Source organism: Polyodon spathula, chromosome 24 (assembly GCF_017654505.1).
Source record: "Polyodon spathula isolate WHYD16114869_AA chromosome 24, ASM1765450v1, whole genome shotgun sequence".
NCBI classification, from domain to species: Eukaryota; Metazoa; Chordata; class Actinopteri; order Acipenseriformes; family Polyodontidae; genus Polyodon; species Polyodon spathula.
The window spans coordinates 2,614,569-2,640,859 of NC_054557.1; the positions used below are offsets into that span (position 1 = coordinate 2,614,569).

At 40.6% G+C, this 26,291-nt stretch overlaps 1 protein-coding gene across 1 annotated transcript in view; it reads left to right on the plus strand.

Moving 5' to 3' along the window:
- The first annotated feature begins 10,888 nt into the window (after positions 1-10,888).
- Positions 10,889-26,291, plus strand: part of LOC121299233 (secretory carrier-associated membrane protein 5-like) — a 28,834-nt gene continuing 13,431 nt past the window's right edge. The window contains exons 1-3 of the mRNA XM_041226885.1: positions 10,889-11,087; positions 13,401-13,469; positions 22,187-22,312. Coding sequence (XP_041082819.1) covers positions 13,463-13,469; positions 22,187-22,312 — 133 coding nt within the window. The 5' untranslated portion in view covers positions 10,889-11,087; positions 13,401-13,462. The remainder of the gene's footprint in view (positions 11,088-13,400; positions 13,470-22,186; positions 22,313-26,291) is intronic.

Below are 26,291 nucleotides of genomic sequence, written 5' to 3' on the forward strand. Positions count from 1 at the left end.
CGCCGGGGGAGTTCGTAAATTATGTATGACTTGCTATTCGGTATTTTTCAGGTATTATCGTAGTGCTGCATAATTGATTCGCAGTTTAGTGTATATTGTACACTGTTTCATGCTCCCCAATATTATCAGAACTAAAACAAAAAAAATATGAGATACAATTGAACAGATACAATCACTGATAAATATTTGCTTAGTTGAGTCCGGCTTCTTCCATTTCAACCGAAACACTGTATTTTCAAAAGTTTTCATTCATGAAATAGCTCGATAATTTTAAATACCAACTGCAACATATTCATAACAACATATGTCTTACTAAAGTAACGAAAATAGTCGAACCTTGTCCTAAAATAACAGTTACCGTCACAGTTTGCGGGGCATTGTGGGAATTGTAGTTCATTTCCTATGAAATAACAGGCTGGGTTTTTTTAATGGGGTTTTTTTTTGCCCATACTGTCAATATTTACACTTGTTTCTGACTGTACTAATATAGAAGAGTTTCATATAAATCTCATATAAAGTGTTTGTTCACGACCACGATACAGCACAAATTTTCCCCAGGGGCCGGTTTTTCAAAATTTTGGTAATCCGATCGCACTTTCAATCTCGATTAAATGTTGCAGTTGGGTTTTTCAGAATTTAAAGAGATCGGGATTACTTTGATCCAAAATACCAGGATAATTGTGAACCTACTGCGGAGGTGGATTTAGCTTTTAATTAATGATCATAGAACAGCAATATTTTGTTTGAATTGTCATAGCAAACACACAGACTGTGTCCAAATAGAGTGTTAGAATATTATATGTATTTAAGTTTTGTATCCATGTAAGTATAGCCAGACAAAGAGGGGTTACACAAGCAAAAAGGAAAACACGTGTTTAATGGTAAAGCTTTAATAAAAAGCATACGCATACGCCTTCACATACGACTCTTTAAAGCTCGTCTGAGAAATGCTGGACTCCCGACCGACGAGGAAGACGATGTCTAAGAACACATAAACCTTTTTTTTTTCAAAACTTTATGTTTTTTAATTCAATTTAGATTTAGTTATTTAATGCGTGTTAAGCAGGCATACATAAAATAACCATTATTTGCGTTATATGTGCACTAACATTAAAAGTCATTTACATTTTGTTAAATTACTAAAAAAAAAAAAAAATACATAAAGAAGTTGTGTACTAATCATTATTACAACTATATTATTTAGTTAAAGTAGGTTATATAATCAGTAAGGCCTCTTAAATATATGATCTTTTTGCTTTGCATAGTGGACCATCATCACAAAGTGCATTACAAGATGATAGACTAGGTTGTGTGAACTATGTATCAGCTGCAGAGTCACTTACAACATCGTCTCACCGGAAAGATGGAACAGATTAATTGAATCACTCAGGGTCACACAAGGTGGGATTTGAACTGGGGGGCCTGATAGTTAGAGACCTGTTTCTTTAACCACTGCACCACATAGCCTTTATATATGCAGTGCCTTGCAAAAGTATTCAGACCCCTGACCACAATTCTCTCATTACTGAATTACAAGTGGTACATTGAAATTTCGTTCTGTTCAATATTTTATTTTAAAACACTTAAACTCAGAATCAGTTATTGTAAGGTGACATTGGTTTTATGTTGGGAAATATTTTTAAGAAAAATAAAACACTGAAATATCTTGCTTGCATAAGTATTCAACCCCCACAGATTAATATTTGGTAGAACCACCTTTCGCTGCAATAACAGCTTTAAGTCTTTTGAGGTAAGTATGTACCAGCTCTGCACACAGTGTCAGAGTGATTTTGGCCCATTCTTCTTGGCAGATTTGCTCCAGGTTGTTCGTGTTGGTTGGACGACGCTTGTGGACCGCAATTTTCAAATAGTGCCACAGATTCTCAGTGGGATTGAGATCAGGACTTTGACTGGGCCACTGTAGGACATTCACCTTTTTGTTCTTGAGCCACTTCAATGTTGCTTTGGCCTTGTGCTTGGGATCATTGTCCTGCTGAAAGGTGAATTTCCTCAAGCTTCAGTTTTTCAACGGACTGAAGCAGATTCTTTTGCAGTATTTTCCTGTATTTTGCTCCATCCATTCTTCCTTCAGTTGTAACAAGATGCCCAGTCCCTGCTGATGAGAAGCATCCCCACAGCATGATGCTGCCACCACCATACTTCACTGTAGGGATGGTGTGTCTTGAGGCATGGGCAGTGTTAGGTTTGTGCCACACATAGCGCTTTAAGTTTTGGCCAAAAATCTCTATCTTGGTCTCATCTGACCACAAAAACCTTTCCCACATCGCAGCTGGGTCACTCTCATGCTTTCTGGCAAACTCCAGATGTGCTTTCAGATGGTACTTTTTGAGTGGTGCACCATCACTCCACTCCCAGCCACTGAACTCTGTAGCTCCTTCAAAGTGATTGTTGGCCTCTCTGTGGCTTCTCTCACAAGTCTCCTTCTTGTTTGAGCGTTGAGTTTTGAGGGACGGCCTTTACTTGGCAGTGCCTGGGTGGTGTGATGCAGCTTCCACTTCTTGATTATTGATCCAACTGTGCTCACTGGGATATCCAAACACTTGGATATTATTTTGTACCCTTTCCCTAATCTATGCATTTGTATTACTTTATCTCTAACTTCTGTAGAATGCTCTTTGGTCTTCATTTTCCTTCAGATTCACAGCCTTACCAATGATCCTTAAACAGTGGGGGTTTTATCCAGAAAATGTGACAGCAACTTTAATGGTTCACAGGTGGAGACCAATGGTAAGGTAACTGTGTCCTCGTTAGGGCAATTTCTTTCATCGGTGCAAACTGGGAGCTTCCACAGCACAGGGGTTGAACACTTATGCAAGCAAGATATTTCATTTTTTTATTTTTCTTAAAATATTTCCCAACATAAAACCAGTGTCAACTTGCCTATTAAAAAAAAAACTGGATTTAGTAATCATGCTTATTTTTTGTCTGGATAAATTTTATGAAAAACCAGATCAAAGTGATCCAGATAAAAGTAATCTTGATCACAAAATGTAGGATTATTAAATTCGGATCGCTTTGATTCAAATTTTGAATAACTGGCCCCTGATTATTAAATGTGTAGCAACCTAAACGACCATCTCTATCATCAAACGTTGACTGCGGGACATTTTAGCATTACAGGAAAAACCAGCAGGTGATCAAGCGCCATCTAGTGTTTAGTAAATATAATTCCAAAAAAGTTAAATCTGCAGGACTGTCCTATCTAACCAGTTACCTGTGATATAAAGATGACACTGTAAGAAGCCAAGCAGATAAACTGCAATGGTTAACCCGTGATCTTATCCCTGCCTCTGCTGTCACCCTTATTATTTGCTCTGTGTGGAGCATTTGGCACAGGATATTAGGCAGTACAGTACAGTTATCACTCCAGTTGAAATGAAAGGCTAAAAACATGACATTTCTCTCTATGCCTATGCTATTCTTTTATATACACTATATCTAACATACAAATCCCTTTGTTTATAACCTTGGTTATCCAGGGGTATTTTTACTTTTCATGACATCTGCAATGATGTCTTCATGTGTTCCAGGACCTCAAGGAGACCTACTCCCTTCGTAGCTTCTCTTATTGTATGTACTTGAGGCTCAAATTAGCTGTGCTGGCCTATGGTGTGCCGGGGGATACATCTCTGCTGCCCATCCTTTGGCAGGTTTTATCAATCCTATCATTTCTTCCTGGGGGATGGTATCTACTATTTATGGCTCTTTGCTAATGACATCTTATAAACCATTAGCTGTCACAAAAATTTGGGAACAGGATTTGGGGAGTCTAGGTAATACTCCTAATTGGGAGGCTGTATAGATAAATATATTTGTGGCTTTTAAAAACCCTGCCCATCAACTAATACATGTGAACTGATTCACAGCTTGTGCAACCTAATGCAGTTATTTCCAAATTAAAATGATCTCAGACCTGCATGTAACATCTGTAAACTTGGCATACCTGGCACCAATATACATATGTGTATATATAAAAATATGACGGTGAATAAAATTTAAAAAATAACTTATAGGATCCGTGAAGGCTACTGCCCAGCCGGACATGTGAGCATGTTTTTTTTGTTTAATATTTTATTTTATTTATTTTTTGTATTTAAATAAACGGCACACAGCATGTATTTTGCCTGCAGTACCTTGCTGTTTTGTTCTTCCTCCGCATCACCTGGGGCTGCCTGTGTCACCATTTTTATCTCCAAGGGTTGCTGAAGGTCCTGCTTTGCCTGGGGTTGCTGAAGGTCCTGCTTTGCCTGTGGTTGCTGAAGGACCCACTTCGCCTGAGAGTGCTGAAGGTCCCGCATCGCCTGGGGCTGCCTGTGTCTCCTTTGCTACTCCTAGGGTTGCTGCCGGTCCTGCTTCGCCTGGGGTTGCTGAGGGCTCTGCTTCGCCTGGGATCACTGATGGTTCTGCTTTGTCTGGGATATCTGAGATCTCTGCTTTGCCTGGGGTCTCTGCCTGCTCTGCCTCGCCTGGGATCGCTGCCTGCTCTTTCTTGCCTAGGGTCATCGCCAGCTCCGCTTTGCCTGGGGTCGCTGACAGTCCATCCAGGCAGCAGGAAATACTGTGGCTAGAGTCCCATGGAGGGGAGCTTCCGGCCAAAAAGAAGGACGTGGGGGAGGTCATGAGACCAGCTCCCCCAGCCACACTTTTGTGGCAGGAAGAACGGTGGCCGGAGCCCCACATAGGGGAGCTGCTAGCCACAAAGAAGGGGGGAGGGGAGGTCCGGAGACCACCACCACGAGCAGCTGGGTGGCTGCTAGGATTTCCTTGGGTGGGAGGAGGACCTCCTGCCATGGCCGACACCATGGACACCTTGCTCCCCCGCTTCTGGGACTTTGGGACTGAGGGGGGAGGTGGCCATTGGGGTCATGTGTGCTTCGTACAAGGAGGGGGATATGTAACAGGGTGAGGAGCCCTGTACAGTTATTTATTTTTAGAACAGGGTTCCCCCTCCCCCCTGCCCCTGTGCAGTTTATTTTGTGTTTGTATTATGATTTATTTATTTGTGTTTATTGTTTAGATGACAGCAAATAGCCAAGTGTGGGTGTTCAGAGGAGGAACGAGAGTGAGTGAGGAGCGAGAGAGAAATTAAAAAAAAAAAAAAAAAACTTATAGGATCCGTGAAGGCTACTGCCCAGCCGGACCTGTATTACTGGGTTCAAGATTTACTTTGTTTAATAATTTTATTTTTGTGAGCAGTGTTTTTTTGTTTAAATATATTATTATTATTTTTGTATTTAAATAAATGGTGCACAGTGTGTCTTTTGCCTGCTGTACCTTGGCATGTTGTTCTTCCTGCATCTGGCCTGACATCACCACTCGTCATCCTGTCACACATGCGTATTAATATTATGCAAGTATGATGAATTAAAAATGAAAATAAAATGACAAGCCTTTCCTCTTTTTTGCAGAGTAGTGCTACACCTCTCACAGAAATATGATCTAACACTTGAATACATTCCTGATGATGATAAATACCAATATAGGACAAGACGTAAAACAAAAAAATAAAAAAATAACTCCCACATGGAGTACTAAACTAAACAGTTTTATGTTTCTCCAGAATCTAACTAAAATCGGACAGCTAAGCTGTTTACCAATTAAAAATAACTATTTTACAAACACACACACAAACACACAAAACAAACAAACAAACAAACAAACACAATTTACACACAAGCCTCTCCACACTGACAGCCTCTTTCCTTCTCACAGACTGCAGAGAAACTTTTGGCCCTGTTCAAATACCTGCCTGCTAATCCCAGACAGGTGGCACAAATTAAGTAAATAAACTAAACAATTACACCCGTGGCTTTGCAAGCAAACAGAAAATGTGCAACAGCCATACTCTATTTAGGGAAAATTGTTGGGGTAAAACATTACCCCACCCCCCTAATTTATCAATCATCGGCAATTATCACTGTTCACTATAGCTATAAATATTTTCCATTTTAACTCCATGCAAAGTTTGGGAAATTTTTCTACCTGCATAAAATTATAAATGCATGATATTTCAAATTAATTTCTTCCTAAATATTCATAATATTCTGTGTTTTCATGGCAAGCAGCATATTTTCCTTAGTGGCATCATTGCAAAACAATATCAGATAAAATCTTTATACAACTATCTTACATTGAGGTTTTGATGCCTCAAATGATCATTTCAAACAAAAAGAAGTCAGGGTAGGAACATAATAAAAGGTGCTTGTCCCAAACAACTACATTTAATATTCATGGGATATTGCAAGCACAGCAATTATATTGTCAACCATGTAGATTTTCCTGAAGTAACATTACATATGTCTCTGTAACATGAGCTTTTTTCATGATGTCAATGTTGTCTCCTAAATGGTGGCCCTGCCCATCACTCACCCAGATTATTAAACAGAACTCAGCACTTGACAACAGTGGACAGTCTAGTGTCAAAGGGAACATAGATTCTCTTCAATCACATGCGACCAAGCAATTGAACGAACTTGCAATAAAGATTCAAAAACATAAGTTGGTTTGATTGGATTGACAAAAAAACATGCAGCAGTTTATAACTGGACCTTGTCACAACATAAGAGAGCTGCTATAACGAGACAGAGTGGAAGTGATAGCAGGCATGACTCTAGAGGTATGCAAACAGAATGAAGAAATGAATTTACTATTGAATGCATGATCAATCCTTTTGATGCTCCTCAAGATGGACTAGTGTGTTTAAGTTCAGGTGTTGCTGCTACCAATGAGATTACAAATGGCTTGCTAGCTGCTCAAAAGAAAGGTGGAATTGCACTGAAGGACTTCTTCAACCAGCGACTGCTTTCTGCTACTCAGGACATTTATTCTCCTCTCAAAAGCCAGAAACTGAAAACATTCAGTGATTAAGATAAACCAAAAACAAAAGCAAAAGCAGCTGGAAAAGAAGTGATTCTTCATAGTGACAAACTCTTAAGTATTAAGGCTAAGTAGGAAAATGGATCTCAAATAAATCTTGTCGTACTCTTTGGGAGCAGTTTCCTACCCTCTTGCTAGTGGTGACAGTATAGCAAAAACCAACAAATCAGCTGTGCTAGATCTTGTGCAGTCCAAAGGTTGAGACTGTTGGCCCTGTTCCAGAGAATGGAATAATAATCTCTGATGGAATGGCTGTCATTGAAGCACTATGTGATCTTCTTTCTAGATTTGGTGAGTTTGCAGACACTATTCTAGTGTACATGATTAAACTTGCAACAAGTGTGCTTGTTTGGACTTTGGCACAGATCAATACCATTATGTGAGCATAAAAAATGTGGAACGGTCCTGCCAAACAGCTGGTTGCTCACAGATTATATAAAACTACAGAAAGGGGCAGAAAACTCAGAGCCTGTGGAAAAAGTTTCTTTCTAATGGCAACAATAAGGAAGCACAAGAGATGATTGTACAATGTGTGGAAGGATCCAGATTTGCAAGCTGTAGGCAAGGACATCACTGTCTACATAGCCCATAGACAGGAGCGTCACTGTTTGGCTGAGCAGGAGGGTTCAGTGACGAGAATTCAGATGTGACCATAAAGAATGTGACACACTGTGACAAAGTGCCCGCCCCTGTGTATATTATCTGTTATGTTGCGTGTGGTTTGTTAAATGTTGATGTATAGCCATTGGTACATGGGATATAAACGGGTCTGTAACACGAGTGTTTAAAATGTATATTTGTATTTAGGCAAGGGATTGTACATCACTTCACGTACATTTAAAGTAGTTAAAATGTGAGCACGAGGTTGCACATAATTAATTCACGTGCTGGGATTCAAGTCAATAATTAATTAGTAATTGAATCCCAGCACAACAGTATATATATAGATGCACGTTTTCACATACTCGCGGGTGGGTGAGAGAGAGAGAGAGAGAGAGAGAGAGAGAGAGAGAGAGAGAGAGAGAGAGAGAGAGAGAGAGAGAGAATTACAATTGCTATTGCGTGCTGGTGGGACCAGCACGATACTTGTTAATTCATCAGCTCACGTGTTTGTCAGTGTGTCTGTCCGTGCACTGTTTTGTTACGTATAGTCCGTTTTTGTTTGTCTCTTATTTTGGCGTAGAGTGCCGTGTTCTGTTTCTGTTTGTTTGTAAACCCTTTCATTTTCAATAAACCGGCGCAACCAAGCGCCATCATCATTTCACATTCATCTGTCCTGTCTGTGTATTTCATTCCTTCCTGGTTCTGACATCGCCCACTTCGGCCGTTTCTGTGACACACACATATATTTCTTCTTGTGAAACATGCTACCAAGGACTGCCAGAATGTGATAACACAGTGTAACAATTTTTTTTTTTTTTTGGGGGGGGGGGGGGGGGGGGGGGGGGGGGTCCTGGGTAGTAAGTGTTATTTCCTAATTGCTTATGCCTCAGAAGTATAGAAAATGGCTATTATTCCCCACAAACTTTGCTTTTGTGACCAGGATAGTGATATTTTGAAATTTACCTACTTTCCAGAACATTCCAGATAGATTCAGTGCTGAGTAAACTTGGAGTAACTTCTAGAACTTTCTAGAAATTTCCAGTAATATAAATAGTAGTATAAATACAGGGGCCTTAAGCCCACCAGTTCAGTTTAGTTCCAGCTGCCTAAGTGGATACATATCTGCATTTTTATGAGATGGCATCAAAAGGCTGCAATGGTGGCATTCCTGATGGGTCTCCAAGGTGGTTTTACCAAGTTTCCCTGCTATCTTTGCCTTTGGGACAGCAGGGACACCAAGGCGCACTACCACAGGTCACAGCGGACCGAGTTCTCTGTGGGGAGGAACAACGTCAAGTGGGAGCCACTGGTGGATCCCTGGAAGGTGCTGATGCCACCACTGCACATCAAATTGGGCCTTATGAAACAATTTGTCAGAGCTCTAGATAAGGAGTCGGTAGCCTTCAAGTACCTTCAAGACTTCTTCCCTAAGCTGTCTGAAGCAAAGGTCAAAGCCGGTGTCTTCGTCGGACCACAGATAAAGAAGATCCTGGAGTGCAATGAATTCCCCAAGAAGCTCACTAGTAAGGAGAAAGTGGCTTGGAACAGCTTTGTCGCAGTGGTTTGGGGCTTCCTGGGCAATCACAAGGTCAAAAACTATGTGGAGCTGGTTGAGACTCTGGTGAAGAACTACGGCACAATGGGATGTAGGATGTCCCTCAAAGTCCATATCCTTGATGCTCATCTTGATAAATTCAAAGAGAACATGGGAGCGTACTCGGAGGAGCAAAGTCATCTATATGTCCAAGGTTCATCACAGGATGTCAATGATGCCTGATACAAGATGTTCTGCCTGGCATCATCTTCATTGCCTGAGCAGAGCATTCCATAAACATATGATGCCACCAACATGTGTTTCTCTACACCAACACAGCAAGCAGGAACATTGCCAGGCTGCTATAATGAGGCAGGCACTCTTGTTAATAAAATGAATGCCCCTTCCTCTGTTAACCACAGATGGCATTTAGAAAACAATGAACTTGCCATCCCCTGGATGACAAGAAGTCCAGCACCAGATAATGTTTTCCAGGCAGCACATTGTGCTTGTAAGCACTGTCAAACAGGGAGGTGTTCCTGTCTTGCTGCCTGTCTAACCTGCACAGAACACTGACAAAAAAGCTGCTCAAGCTGTCCTTCACAAGGATGACATGTCAGACGAGAGTGACTTTGATGAGTAGGATGTCATGGTTTTCAGACTGGGAAATAAAATTGTACTTTTCTCTAGGAATAAGCATTACAGTGTCCACAGCAAGACACACGATTAAAAACATTGGATTTGAATAAGACAATACAATCTTGGTTTATATCTGATAATTAAGTCAACTCGTAGAAATCCAGATAAGATGTCCCTTATAATTATTGGATAAATAAATCTGATATACAGAGTATTCCAGGGATATATATATATATATATTTGTACTTGTACTTTTGTCAATGCTGTTGCTGAGGAAAATGTGCTGGTTGTAATGGAAACTAGTAATATTTTAGGTATTTACATAGAAAAAAGCTTCAGATTTATTACATGTATCATTTCATGTAGTTAGATGTGTACAAACACTTCTCCTGAGGGTGAATGGTAAAATACTGCAGTATAGTAAAAGGAGAGTAATTATCTGTTAGACTGATAATTGTAGAAAATGTTGACCCATAAAACATGCAACTAAGGCTCCAGCGGTGTTGCATGTGTATAGTTATATATGTTTTACTATTTTATATTTTATGTGTTAAGTGGCTTTGACCTTTGACTGGTAGGTGCGTGCTAAAAATACATGTAACTAGGCCAGCCAGTGTCTTTATGAAGTAAGAGCCAGCGCTATCTAGTGACCAGGCACGAGATGGCGCTATACTTACTTTTTAAATACACTTGGGCTAACTCGTGGCATCAGGAGATTGCACCACTGTAATCCATATAAACCTAGGTCGTTTCCTCCTGTTAATTTCTCTCCAATTTATTTTCCGAAGTACTGGTACCTTCATATACATTTGTTGGTATTGTATTACAATAGCGTGTCATTGTGGTGTTTTGTTTAACGTATCTTCCTCGCGACTGTACTTGTGTTTCTGCTTTTCAGCGTCGCGCTCATACTTCCTAGGTGTTGTTTTGCCCCTCAGAAGCTCAGGCCCTGGGCTGCAGCCCTAAAGCCGCTGCTTTAATCCAGCCCTGCATGGCATATATGTCTATGCCAGTCAACTAGAAGAGAAGAGCAGGTTCTAATTGCTAAATGTACCTCTTCTGTCAAGATGCGTACATACTGCAGTCCTTCAGCACCACGGAGAGCGCCCCCCTCCCCGCCGCACCCGTCTCCTCTCCTCCTCCGGCGAGAAATCTCGCGAGAAGGCGCCTATAGACCGGCGTATTGCCGCGAGAACTGCAGAGACTGGGGCAGAGCCAAGGAGAGGAAAGGAATTAGCCAGCGAACGGTCCTACTTCTTACAACACGACCTTAGAAAATACATTGGAAGCTGAGAAATCGTTTATGAAACTATTTCGTCCAGACATAACGCAGTTTAGTGATTTCCATGTCTAGACAGCATGCAGTAATAAGCGATACACATTAACTCCCGGTTGTTGTTGGACACACGAGAAGGTAAGGAGGTTATTTTAATTATCTAATGGAAGCTGGAAGCAGAGGAAGACGGTGTGCATCCTGCTTATTTAGGCCCGAATTCCTTAGGGCTTTGGGATTGGAACTGACAGGTGTTTATTAAAAATAATTATTACAAAGGATGTTGACGTTTAAATCAAGAAAATTGTGATTTTGTCTATCTTTCTTTAATCTGACCCGGAGAATTCCACCAGATACAAAACAAGGGGTGGGGTTTTCATGGATTTTTACAGGTTTTCATGGACTCGTGCATGATACAGTGCAGAAAGGCTTCTTTTGACGCTTGCTATGATCTAATGAGAACGAGTCTCGCTTTAGTCGTTGCATTTTTCGGTACCTTTGGTCAGCGACGGGTTCTGAAATTGTTAAAGGCACACCTAACATCAACGTAGATATTCTGCAGGAGCTTGCTTGATATAGAGATTTGTCCCACACATTTGTCACAGACTATACATTCAAAACTAATATTGCCGACTTTTGTTATCGGTACTGTTATCAACGACCTTGAAAGGCTAGTATATAAGCATATGTCATAGATAACCTTGCTGGTTCTATATGGAATATTTCGGTCAATTCCAACAACGATGGTATCCGCTAGACACTCGCCTGACTTTGTGTTCGTCTTCACGGTTCCCTGGTTCCATTAAAGATGACATCATAGCTAAAACACAATGACAACAATGTTGCCCTGATTTAAGATACACCCACTTAAAAATAACATAAATAATGTGTTCCATAGTGTTACTGTTGGCATTAGTTTGTGATGTTTTATATACAATTTTTCTGCTGTGGGGCCAACAAACATGAGCTGTAAAAACATAAGGCAGTGTGATCCAGTGGGTAAAGTCCATTGCTTGTAACCAGAAAGTCAGTGGTTCAAATCCCATCAATGCCACTGACTCACTGTGTGACCCTGAGCAAGTCACTTAACCTCCTTGTGCTCCATCCTGCAGATGACATGTTAAATCAAGTATATAATTCAGTGTTCACAGCCTACCTCTGTAAAGTGCTTTGTGATGGTTGTCCACTATAAAAGGGGTGATATAAAGATGTTATATTATCACAAACAAGAAAAAATGTATGTATTTTTATTTGAAAACAAGACACTCAATTCTTGTTCTGTTCTTGTCCAATGCACTTGTCTTTGCCTTAATACCGGAACAGTGACAAATTCCTGTTGAATCTGCCCTTAAATACAGAACTCAGTTAGAATTTTTCAGCACAATATATAAAGACCCGATTCTGCAGTTCAATACTATGAGCCCCAGAGGCACTCTCTATTGTTTACACAAAGCAATGGAGCCAGGAGAAGGGGCAAGGGAAGGCTGTGTTACTGTAAGCACTGGGTCAACAACCTTAAACCAGACATTCTTGAAAGGTGAACTGTAGCACGTGCTCTCCAGTTCTAGTCCAGGGAGAATACATTCTTCACTTTTTTCAGGTATATCTTCAGTTCAACCAAATCACTGGTTCAATCTCAATTCAGCAGATTCAGAATACGTTATATAAAAATGTACCGTGACTTTACAGTCACTGATGTAGGTCTTGCTCAGACTCGCAGCCATTGACTTGCTGTGTCTCTGGATCCAGTGGAGCAAGAGTCTTGTTTTTTGTTTAGATAAAGGTCATTCACTTTTGCTTCAAAATTGGATTTTAGTGTAGTTTATTATTATTATTATTATTATTATTATTATTATTAATAATAATAATAATAATAATAATAATAATAATAATAATAATAATAATAATATTTTTTAAAATAATTCTAGCAAAAATTAATGACCTGCAAGTAAAATTAGAAAATCAAGAAATATATTAAGAAACAAAATCAATAATAAAAAAATAAAAAAATCACAGTGGGCTAGAAGCTATGTACTTCATCGTGGGCTGTTAAGGCTGAATAAATTGTCACCTATCTGAAAATGCCACTATTGGTTGAAACCATTTGTGACTGTTCAGTTCTTCTTTCTTTTATCAATTTTAGGGAGGTTCATTTTGGGTTTTACGTTGCGCGGAATAACCTACAACATCTCCTGGTCATTCCCCTAGACACAAGTTTCACAGGTTTGGTGAGGTTATAGGATCATGTGTATCGTACAACACTGCAGCATTCAAACCACCCAACTGTAACAAACAAACAAATTATACAAATTGCAGCAGTAGAGTATGCAAAAACAAAACACTGCTACAAACTTCTATCAGTAATACTTTTGTATCATGTAATTCAAATCAAATGAACTATCTGTAGTATTGTTCTAATTTAAATGTACGTTCACTTTTCTTTCTATTCTGCAGAGAAGGAAGGCAGCGGTCTACACTGAACTGTATAAACGGCAATAAACTCAGCGGTCACAGTCATGGCAGGTAAGATGCTCGCCTTCTGTGTGACCAACTGACTGTTCAGTCAGTTTAAATGTGCAGACAGTCTGCATCTCTGTTAACACTGTTTCACTCAGTCCCCAGAACTCTGCTTCATGACAGCTTATTTAAATGTATTCTTCCAGGCCACTAGTGGGCCTGGGCCAGTGTTGCCAGGATTAAAATAGTTTAGAATGTCTAAAGCACTTCCTTTTATAGAAGGCTAGTAGCTCTAACTTTATTGCCACCAGTGTTTATGTGACCAGTGTCTCTTAGCTAATAAACTAATCCCATACATGCAGGCCTGACATAAGCGAAATGGGCAGCTGCTTAGTGCGCCAAATAATAGGGACACATAAAAAAAAACAGTCTTGCAATAGTGATAGTATTATCAGTCAATAAACCCTCTCGTGGGTATTTTGTGTGACTACAGTGTGGATGCAATGTGGATGTAGTTCAAGCGCTCATATTTTCATGTGCACTGTGCAAAGTGAATGGAGTGGTGTGACGGGGAGCCCTGCCCCTATGTATATACTGTGTGCAGTTTTTCAGATTTATTTGTATTATTATTAGTATTGTGTGTGTGTGTGTGTGTGTGTGTGTGTGTGTGTATATATATATATATATATATATATATATATATATATATATATATATATATATATATATATATATACACACATAGTACTGTGCAAAAGTTTTAGGCAGGTGTGAAAAAATGCTGTAAAGTAAAAATGCTTTCAAAAATAGACATGTTAATAGTTTATATTTATCAATTAACAAAATGCAAAGTGAGTGAACAGAAGAAAAATCTACATCAAATCAATATTTGGTGTGACCACTCTTTGCCTTCAAAACAGCATCAATTCTTCTAGGTACACTTGCACACAGTTTTTGAAGGAACTCGGCAGGTAGGTTGGCCCAAACATCTTGGAGAACTAAACGCAGTTATTCTGTGGATTTAGGCAGCCTCAGTTGCTTCTCTCTCTTCATGTAATCCCAGACAGACTCGATGATGTTGAGATCAGGGCTCTGTGGGGGCCATACCATCACTTCCAGGACTCCTTGTTCTTCTTTAAACTGCAGATAGTTCTTAGTGAGTTTTGTTGTATGTTTGGGGTCATTGTCATGCTGCAGAATAAATTTGGAGCCAATTAGATGCCTCCCTGATGGTAATGCATGATGGATCAGTATCTGCCTGTACTTCTCAGCATTGAGGAGATCATTAATTCTGACCAAATCCCCAACTCCATTTGCAAAAATGCAGCCCCAAACTTGCAAGGAACCTCCACCATGCTTCACAGTTGCCTGCAGACACTCAATCGTGTACCGCTCTCCAGCTCTTCAGCAAACAAATTGTCTTCTGCTACAGCCAAATATTTCAAATTTTGATTCATCAGTCCAGAGCACCTGCTGCCATTTTTCTGAACCCCAGTTCCTGTGTTTTCGTGCATAGTTGAGTCGCTTGGCCTTGTTTCCACGTCGGATGTATGGCTTTTTGGCCGCAAGTCTTCCATGAAGGCTACTTCTGACCAGACTTCTCCGGACAGTAGATGGGTGTACCAAGGACCCACATTTTTCTGCCAATTCTGAGCTGATGGCATTGCTGGACATCTTCCAATTGCGAAGGGAAGTAAGCATGATGTGTCTTTCATCTTCTACAGTAAGTTTCCTTGGCCGACCACTGCGTCTACGGTCCTCAAAGTTGCCTGTTTCTTTGTGCTTCTACAAAAGAGCTTGGACAGCACATCTGGAAACCCCTGTCTGCCTTGAAATTTCTGCCTGGGAGAGACCTTGCTGATGCAGTATAACTACATTGTGTCTTGTTTCTGTGCTCAGTCTTGCTATGGTGTATGACTTTTGACAGTAAACTGTCATCAGCAACCTCACCTTGTTAGCTGAGTTTGGCTGTTCCTCACCCAGTTTTATTCCTCCTACACAGCTGTTTCTATTTCAGTTAATGATTGTGTTTCAACCTACATATTGAGTTGATGATCATTAGCACCTGTATGGTATAATTGTTTAATCATACACCTGACTATATGCCTACAAAATCCCTGAATTTGTGCAAGTATACGTAGAAGAATTGATGCTGTTTTGAAGGCAAAGTGTGGTCACACCAAATATGGATTTGATGTAGATTTTTCTTCATTACTCACTTTGCATTTAGTTAATTGATAAATATAATCTATTAACATGTTTATTTTTTAAAGCATTCTTACTTTATAGCATTTTTTCACACCTGCCTAAAACTTTTGCACAGTACTGTGTGTATATATATATATATATATATATATATATATATATATATATATATATATATATATATATATATATATATATATATATATTAGTGCTTGCAAAAGTATTCAGACCACTGACCAATTCTCTCATATTACCGAATTACAAATGGTACATTGAAATTCCGTTCTGTTTGATATTTTATTTTTAAACACTGAAACTAAAATCAATTATTGTAAGATGACATTGGTTTTATGTTGGGAAATATTTTTAAGAAACATAAAAAAACTGAAATATCTTGCTTGCATAAGTATTCAACCCCCACACGTTAATATTTGGTAGAGCCACCTTTCACTGCAATAACAGCTTTAAGTCTTTTGGGGTAAGTATGTACCAGCTTTGCACACAGTGTCGGAGTGATTTTGGCTCACTCTTCTTGGCAGATTTGCTCCAGGTTGTTCAGGTTGGTTGGACGACGCTTGTGGACCGCAATTTTCAAATAGTGCCACATATTCTCAGGACTTTGACTGGGCCATTATAGGTCATTCACCTTTTTGTTCTTGAGCCACTCCAATGTTGCTTTGGCCTTTTGCTTGGGATCATTGTCCTGCTGAAAGGTGAATTTCCCCCCAAGCTTCAGTTTTTTAACGGACTGAAGCAGATTCTCTTGCAGTATTTTCCTGTATTTTGCTCCATCCATTCTTCCTTCAATTGTAACAAGATGCCCAGTACCCTGCTGATGAGAAGCATACCCACAGCCTGATGATGCTGCTACCATCATACTTCACTGTAGGGATGGTGTGTCTTGAGGCATGGGCAGTGTTAGGTTTGCGCCACACATAGCGCTTTGAGCTTTGGCCAAAAAGCTCTATCTTGGTCTCATCTGACCACAAAACCTTTTCCCACATCACAGCTGGGTCACTCTCATGCTTTCTGACAAACTCCAGACGTGCTTTCAGAAGGTACTTTTTAAGTAACGGCTTCTTTCTTGCCACCCTCCAATACAGGCCAGTGTTATGCAGAGCTCTTGATATGGTTGACTGGTGCACCATCACTCCACTCCCAGCCATTGAACTCTGTAGCTCCTTCAAAGTGATTGTTGGCCTCTCTGTGGCTTCTCTCACAAGTTTCCTTCTTGTTTGAGCGTTTAGTTTTGTGGGACGGCCTTTTCTTGGCAGTGCCTGGGTGGTGTGATTCCTGATTATTGATCCAACTGTGCTCACTGGGATATCCAAACACTTGGCTATTATTTTGTACCCTTTCCCTAGTCTATGCATTTGCATTACTTTATCTCTCTTTATCAGCCTTACCAATGATCATTCAACAGTGGGGTTTTTATCCAGAAAATGTGACAGCAACTTTAATGGTTCATAGTTGGAGGCCAATGGTAAGGTAATTGTGTCCTCGTTAGGGCAGTTTCTTTCATCGGTGCAAACTGGGAGCTTCCACAGCATGTGTGTGTGTGTGTGTGTGTGTGTATATATATATATATATATATATATATATATATATATATATATATATATATATATATATATATATATATATATATGTACAGCTCTGGAAAAAATTAAGAGACCACTGCAAAATTATCAGTTTCTCTGGTTTTACTATTTATAGGTATGTGTTTGGGTAAAATGAACATTTTTGTTTTATTCTATAAACTACTGACAACATTTCTCCCAAATTCCAAATAAAAATATTGTCATTTAGAGCATTTATTTGCAGAAAATGACAACTGGTCAAAATAACAAAAAAGATGCAGTGTTGTCAGACCTCGAATAATGCAAAGAAAATAAGTTCATATTCATTTGTAAACAACACAATACTAATGTTTTAACTTAGGAAGAGTTCAGAAATCAATATTTGGTGGAATAACCCTGATTTTCAATCACAGCTTTCATGCGTCTTGGCATGCTCTCCACCAGTCTTTCACATTGATGTTGGGTGACTTTATGCCACTCCTGGCGCAAAAATTCAAGCAGCTCGGCTTTGTTTGATGGCTTGTGACCATCCATCTTCCTCTTGATCACATTCCAGAGGTTTTCAATGGGGTTCAGGTCTGGAGATTGGGCTGGCCATGACAGGGTCTTGATCTGGTGGTCCTCCATCCACACCTTGATTGACCTGGCTGTGTGGCATGGAGCATTGTCCTGCTGGAAAAACCAGTCCTCAGAGTTGGGGAACATTGTCAGAGCAGAAGGAAGCAAGTTTTCTTCTAGGAAAACCTTGTTCTTGGCTTGATTCATGCGTCCTTCACAAAGACAAATCTGCCCGATTCCAGCCTGGGGGTTCTCGTAGTGGTGACGAGGGAGGTGGGTGAAAGTGTCACCCCCACGCTCTGTTGGACCACCCGAACATTGCCGGAGAGGGTCCCAGAGAGGATGGGTAATTATGTGTGCTGAAGCACCCCCAGATCATCACTGATCCTCCACCACATTTCACAGTGGGTGCGAGACACTGTGGCTTGTAGGCCTCTCCAGGTCTCCGTCTAACCATTAGATGACCAGGTGTTGGGCAAAGCTGAAAATTGGACTCATCAGAGAAGATGACCTTACTCCAGTCCTCTACGGTCCAATCCTTATGGTCTTTTGCAAACCTCAGCCTGGCTCTTCTTTGCTTCTCATTGATGAAGGGCTTTTTTCTACCTTTGCACGACTTCAGCCCTGCCCCTAGGAGCCTGTTTCGAACCGTCCTTGCCGTGCACTTCACCCCAGCTGCCGTTTGCCATTCTTTTTGTAGGTCACTTGATGTCATCCTACGGTTGCTGAGTGACATTCGAATGAGTTGGCGGTCATCCCGGTCAGTGAAGAGTCGTTTTCACCCTCTGCTAGTCCGTAGCTTTGTTGTCCCCAATATGTGCTGCTTGACATTGTTCTTATGAACCACCGTCTTTGAAATTTTAAGGATGGAAGCAGTAAAGCCAGAATTGAACCCTTCTTTTCCTCACTCAAAACTTTCCTTTTCAACTCTTTGGGCATGGGCAATAGTTATTTTTTGTATTCCAATTACTTTTGAGGTACTACTAGCACTGTTTTGCCATCCAGCTGGTCCTATTGCAAGAGGATAGTGATGACCACAGGAGTGGTTTTTATACTTTTCCTTGTTAAATAAGGTTTGGTTCAGGTGATCCGCTAATTAGTACCTCATTCAGTAGAATGAGGTGTGCCTGTGTTGGAATTCAACAGACACTTGAATGGAATGGCTGCCATACATGTAGAGATGCTGATTTAAGAAAAATTTGCAGTGGTCTCTTAATTTTTTTCCAGAGCTATATATATATATATATATATATATATATATATATATATATATATATATATATATATATATATATATATATATATATATATATGTTTGTTGTGTTTTGTGTGGACAGACGAAAGCTGTCCATCATTGTTATTTAATATTTGAGACTAGTGAAAAAGTTGGTCTCATAAAGTGTAGCTGGTGTGGATGGGGTTGAATCACCATCCTGTGGCTGGAGCATTAATAAGGTCATTGTTTAATATGTAATTAAGGGTCCAGTCACAGATATAAAAGACCTACTCCAAGCTCATTATTGGAAGGGTATTCGAGAGTGCAGATAACAGAGATAACAATTGCTAGAAGTGCTGGCTTTGCAGCAACACGACACTACTTGTTACTGTTATTGTTTTTTTGTTTTACCAACACACCTTTTTGTTTGTGTAGTTTTATTTTCTATTATTTAATAAAATACTGAGTGCCGTAGCGTCTCAGTTTTGCCCCGCTACTTCCTGAGTCTGTGTTTCGGGTCTGACATCACCCCTGCAGTCATCCTGTTCACAGTTGGTGTACAAAGTGGGATACAGCGCCTCCAAGTGTCAGGCCAGGAACCAAAAGTGGAAAGAAGGTCCCACTTCATAGGTCGCAGGTCCCGTCGCATCACTACCACGCTGGATGTTTGCCTCGTCTGTCTGGATGAAGAATGGTGGTGCTTCCTGTATGTTGAGGTCAGGTTGAGGTCCACTCAGCCAGAGATGGATGAACTTGAGTGTCTGGCATCAGGGGGAGAGGTCCCGCTGGTTCAGGGGCTGATGAATTCACTGTCCTCTGAGGGAATCTGGTGCTGGCTGGCAGAGCCTGGGAGGGATGCCGAAGAGGCCCTCCCCGATGTGATCAACCTTCTGTGGGCCAGAGATGGAGAGTGATGTCAAGCCTGGGAAAAGCAACACCGCCCAGCGTCCCTACCAGACATTGCGGACATGGTGATCCACTACCTGGCTGCAGATATGGCAGGGCTCCCACTATCTCCAGCTCTCATCGGGAGAAGCCCCGCTGTTGTCATCTCCAGCGCCAGAAGATGAGGAGCCATCGTTGCGATCTCCAGCTTTCATCAGGAGAAGCCCTGCTGCTGTCATCTCCTGCATCAGAAGGAGAGTATCCATCACTGCCATCAACAGCGCCAGAAGGAGAGGAGCTATCGCTGCCATCTCCAGTGCCAGAAGGAGAGGAGTCATCGCTGTTATCGCTAGTGACATAGGGATAGGATTCATCGCTGCGTCTCCAGCGCCAGAAGGAGAGGAGCCACCGCTGTTATCTCCAGTGTCAGAGGGAGAGGAGCCATCGATGTCGTCTCCAGCACCAGAAGGAGAGGAGCAATCACTGCCGTCTCCAGCGCCAGAGGGAGGAGCTCTTACCACTGTTTCTAGCACCAGAGGGAGAGGAGCCATTGCTGCCATCTCCAGCGCTACAGGGAGAGGTTGTACCAATGTTTCCAGCACTAGGAGCAGAGCAGCTGGAGCTGCCTCTGTCTCCACTACCTCCACCGCCAGGAGAAGAGTAACAGAAGCTGTCTCTGTCTCCACCACCTCCACCACCAGGAGAAGAGCAGCAGGAGCTGTCTCTGTCTCCTCCATTGCCAGGAGCAGAGCAGCAAGAGCTGCCTCTGCCTCCACCACCTTCACCGCCATGGGAGGACTACCAGCCACTCCCCCCTCCACTGCCATGGGAGGACTACTTGCCTGTCTCACCTCCACTGCCATGGAAGGGACTGCTCCTGTCCTGTCCGGCACTGCCTGGGGTTGCCTGTCCCACAACACCCGGGGATGCCTGCTCAGCACCGGCCAAGGAGACCTGCCTCGCTCCGCCCAAAGATGCCTGCCTCGCTCCGCCTGGGGTTGCCTGATGCTCCACCAGTTACAAAGTATGAGGGAGAAGTGGAGCTCCCGCTGCCAATACCTTTGTCTGCGACCTGTATGTGAGACTATTCCAGCTAAGGATGTTATTAGTTTTTAGTTTACGTTTAAGTGTTAAACATTTAGAATTGCTCTTCAGCATTTAACCGTGTCACGTATGCATGTCAAATGTAGAGGTCAGCTGTAGTGTTTCTACAGCAGGAGGTGTGCAGTGCAGGGGTATTTATGTACACCAAGCTGTACACAATACACATATAGTAGTCTATAGTCTCATCCACATGGTTGTTGCAGTATATCATAAAAAACCTCCCTAATCCAGACTGTATACAGGATTTTTTGGTTGAGTGTCAGACTTGGCTGCAGTTTGCTTCATTTACTGCTGCCATTAGCTTGTTTTAATTATAAAGTGCCTATCTTGTTGACATGATTGGTATCAAAGTTGTATTTACAAAAACACAATTTAAAAAGTGTAATGCTTCATGTCACAAATGTCTTTATATATGTATATAAAAAAGAAATAACTTCTGAAATACTGTTTGGTTAATAGCTCAAATCAATGCTTGTGCATGATGATATACAGTGGCTCTCAAAAATATTCACCTCCCTTTGAGCTTTTGCTACTGACCAACACAAAAAAGTCCTTAATGTCAAAGTGAAAAATAAAATCTACAAATTGTTCTAAATTAATTACAAATATAAAACAGAAAATAATTGATGGCATAAATATTCACCCCCTTTGCTATGACACACCTAAATAAAATCCACTATTTATGCTTTGGTTAATTCGTTCATTTTTTAGGCTATATAATGTCCCAGTATTTTTATATTAATTTTACATACTAACTTTACCCAATGCATTTATATACTCCATATAAAATTAGACATTTACCTATTAACAGCTTTCACTATCCCCCACCCACCCACACGTTTTGTGTTTTAAATGGTTATATTTTAATTAATTCCACCAGTTATAATTTCTTCTTTTTCCCTATATGCTACAGCTAATGCCTCCTCCTCAGGGGAAGTTCACCTTCTCAACATTTTGTTTAGTCTGCTCACTGTATAGTTACCTCCTTAGTTACTACATGAGCTGCTTAAAAATCGGATCAAAAAGTCGGATCAGTGGAGCCAGTTCCTGATCCGTTTAGTACAACATCTTTTCAAGATGTGGCTCCATTGAGCCCAGATCTTATCCTGTTTTTTGATCTCATTAGTACAGCCGGCCCCTGGAGAACCACTTACTATCCAATTGTGATGAAACTTCATTAGTACAAACGATGCAGGACTTAAAATCTTCAACCTGATTTTTTTTTTCCCACCCAGAGAAAATCGACAATTTCCCGCCTCTGCCTGGGTTCATTCCCTTGAAGCCGTGCTTCTACCAAGACTTCAACGAGATTCCTGAGCAGCACCGCAGCATGGCCAAGCGCCTGTATCACCTCTGGATGTGTAAGTACTGATCCTGCTGCAGAAAGGAGCAGGGATCCCCAGCCTCACAGCACCCACAACAGCAAGACAGGCAGGATGGACTGCTGTCTAAAGCAGGTCTCTGTACAGGATTAACAACAGTGTGGGGGATACACTGCTATAGAAGACCTTGATAAACACTTATAGTCTATGTATGGTATATATCTTACTATTGAGAGTTTAAATGGTTACGGATGCAGCTGTAACTGTCAATGGACATATACCAGTTTCAAGTGTGAGAAGTAAAATTCAGTTTACACATGTGGCACAGTGGCTCTTGAACTCTGCTAGCCCCACGTACTCCACGAATTTTAGGAAAAATGTTTTGTTGCAAAAGTTCTGCTTTTGTGGATGAGGGAAAAAAGTAATTTCAGTAATTGTGCAGTATTTGCAAAACAACAATACTAATTAAAAAGTATTCATACCCTTTTATGCTATGATAGTATTGTTTACAAGGTGCTAGAAATTTCAGTATGATAATGCAGAACCTAATAGTAAAAAAGCGTAGAAAATGCTGGATTGTAGGTGGACATTCTTAGAGTATAAAAAGGTTAGGCATAGGGTGAGTGCTGTCATTACCAATAAGTCAATATGGGAAAAAGTAAAGAGCTATCTGAAGACCTTAGGCAGAAATGTATTTATTGTCATAAAGCTATGACAATAAATACTTGATTATTCTATTATCAAGAAGTACAAGACTCATGGTACTGTCACAACGCTCCCTCGGTCTGGAAGAAAAAAGGTTCTTTCACCAAGAACAAGTAGAAAAATTGCAAGGAAAATTAATAACAATCTGAGATTGACTGCCAAAGATATTCAAAGTGAATTGACTGCAAGTGGGACTGGGGTTTCCATTTCAATCACAGGTAGAGTATTGCATGGTGAAGGTCTCAATGGTTGCAGGCCAAGAAAAAGCCACTCGTAGGAAAATGTCACAAGGTCAATTGCTTAAAGTTTGCAAAATGGTATTTGTAGGATGGATATGAGTTCTGGTCAAAGGTTTTGTGGAGTGATGAAACAGAAATCACGCTATTTGGTCACGCTGATAGGAGAAAGTCTGGTGAGGTGTAAAAAGAAAAGACACCATACCTACTGTTAAGCATGGAGGTGGTAATATCCTTCTATGGGGCTGTTTTTCCTCTAATGGCACAGGAAATTTTATTCCAAACCATGGGAAAAATGGATTCCATAGCATACCAAAACATATTGGCCAGTCATCTGAAACCCTCCACTACAAAACTTGGTTTAAAGTGCAACTGGACATTCCAACACGACAACGATCCCAATCACGCATCAAAGTGTACTTCAGAATGGTTAAAGAAGATTAAAATCAAGGTTCTGGAATGGCCTAGTCAAAGTCCCGATCTAAATTTGATTGAAAATCGTTGGTATGAGTTGAAGGCGGCTGTACACAAGAGAAGTCCTCTGAATTTTAATGAACTGGAACAATTTTGCATTGAAGAAAAAATCAAAAATCACTAAAAAAATCATGCCTAAAGCTCATTGACAAATATGCTAATTGTTTAAAAGAGGTTATTATTGCTAAAGGAGCCTCAACTAGCTATTATTTTCATTTTCTTTGTCAGGGTATGAATAATTTTGAATTAAAATTTTTTTAGACTTTTTTTTAGACTTTTTTCCCTCATCTACAAAAGCAAAACTTTTGCTACAAAAGATTTTTCCTATAATTCTTAGTTTTCAAGAAATTTCTAGAAATTATAAATTTCCATTGGGATATGTAAACTTTTGACTACAGCTGTATGTAACCAGCGAGGAAGCTGTCACATGATTTGAATGGAAATATATAACCAGCGAGGAGGCTGTCACATGATTTGCATGGAATGAGGAAGGCTGTTCTGTCCCAGCTCAGGACTGTCCAGACAAACTCAAAGCTGCTCAAAGTCAAGTAGTGGAAGATTTAGAGAAAAATTATAATGATAGCAAACACCAATGTGAAAAATACAATGAAATTTACATTTTAAGTTACTTATTCTATATTTTAATCAACAAGAAAAGTGTTCGCTACTCATTACGTTTGCGACTTCTGCCCAATCCTGTAGATAATTGATGTAAACCAAGTTAAATAGTTTATACATGTAAAACAGACAATCAATTTCTCTCCTCTTAAATGAATGCTTGTTTGGATGCTGGTGCAGATGTGTATAAAAGTCATTTTATTTTAAAATGTGGTAGTAATACAGAGTTATATTAGTATCCCATTTTAGTTTGAGATTAGTTATGTTTTTTTTGTGAGTTAGCATCTTTTCAGGAGAGCCTGACCTGGAGCCTGGCTGTTACCAGCTGGGGATCACTCCCTGTGCATTCTCACTCTTTACTTTCCTTTGAATTGTTTGTCTGTGTGAGACTGTTAACAACAACAGGATGTACAGAGGTGAATAGCAAGATGTGCATTTGAATGAATAATAATGCTGAAAACAGATTTGGGTAAAAGAGTAACATTCTGATCATTCCCTGGGCTTCATACAAAAACACCAGTGGTTTTGAGATATCTTTAACTGGTCTGCAGTGTTGATGCAGTTAAATAAGTGAAATTAGCAAGTGAATTACTCTGAAATGTTCAGAACAAGAAAGGGTTGCAGCAATAATGTTGCTTAGAATAAAGCTTGTAACCCTGTTGTTTTAAACAGTTTAATTCTTAAAAATAAAAAAAAAAATAAAATAAATATATATATATATATATATATATATATATATATATATATATATATATATGAACAAAAATATAAATGCAACATGCAACAATTTCAAAGATTTTACTGAGTTACAGTTCATATAAGGAAATCAGTCAATTGAAATAAATTCATTAGGCCCTAATCTATGGATTTCACACGACTGGGAATACAGATATGCATCTGTTGATCACAAATAGCTTATAAAAAAAATAAAAGGTAGGGGCCTGGATCAGAAAACCAGTCAGTATCTGGTGTGACCACCATTTGCCTCATGCAGCGCTACACATCTCCTTCACATAGAGTTGATCAGGCTGTTGATTGTGGCCTGTGGAATGTTGTCCCACTCCTCTTCAATGGATGTGCGAAGTTGCTGGATATTGGCGGGAACTGGAACACACTGTCCTACATGTCGATCCAGAACATCCCAAACATGCTTAATGGGTGACATGTCTGGTGAGTGTGCAGGCCATGGAAGAACTGGGACATTTTCAGCTTCCAGGAATTGTGTACAGATCCTTGCAACATGGGGCCATGCATTATCACAAAGAGTGATGACGGCGGATGAATGGCACAACAATGGGCCTCAGGTTCTCGTCACGGTATCTCTGTGCATTCAAATTGCCATCGATAAAATGCAATTGTGTTCATTGTCCGTAGCTTATGCCCGCCCATACCATAACCCCATGGGGCACTCTGTTCACAACGTTGACATCAGCAAACCGCTCACCCACACGACGCCATACACGCTGTCTGCCATCTGCCCATTACAGTTAAAACCGGGATTCACTGTGAAGAGCACACTTCTCCAGCGTGCCAGTGGCCATTAAAGGTGAGCATTTGCCCACTGAAGTCGGTTACGATGCCGAACTGCAGTCAGGTCAAGACCCTGGTGAGGACGACGACCATGCAGATGAGCTTCCCTGAGACGGTTTCTGACAGTTTGTGCAGAAATTCTTCGGTTATGCAAACCCACAGTTTCATCAGCTGTCCGAGTGGTTGGTCTCAGACGATCCCGCAGGTGAAGAAGCCGGATGTGGAGGTCCTTGGCTGGCGTGGTTACACATGGCCTGCAGTTGTGAGGCCGGTTGGACATACTGCCAAATTCTCTAAAACGATGTTGGAGGCTGTTTATGGTTGAAAAATGAACATTCAATTCTCTGGCAATAGCTCTGGTGGACATTCCTGCAGTCAGCATGCCAATTGCACGCTCCCTCAAAACTTGAGACATCTGTGGCATTGTGTTGTGTGACAAAACTGCACATTTTAGA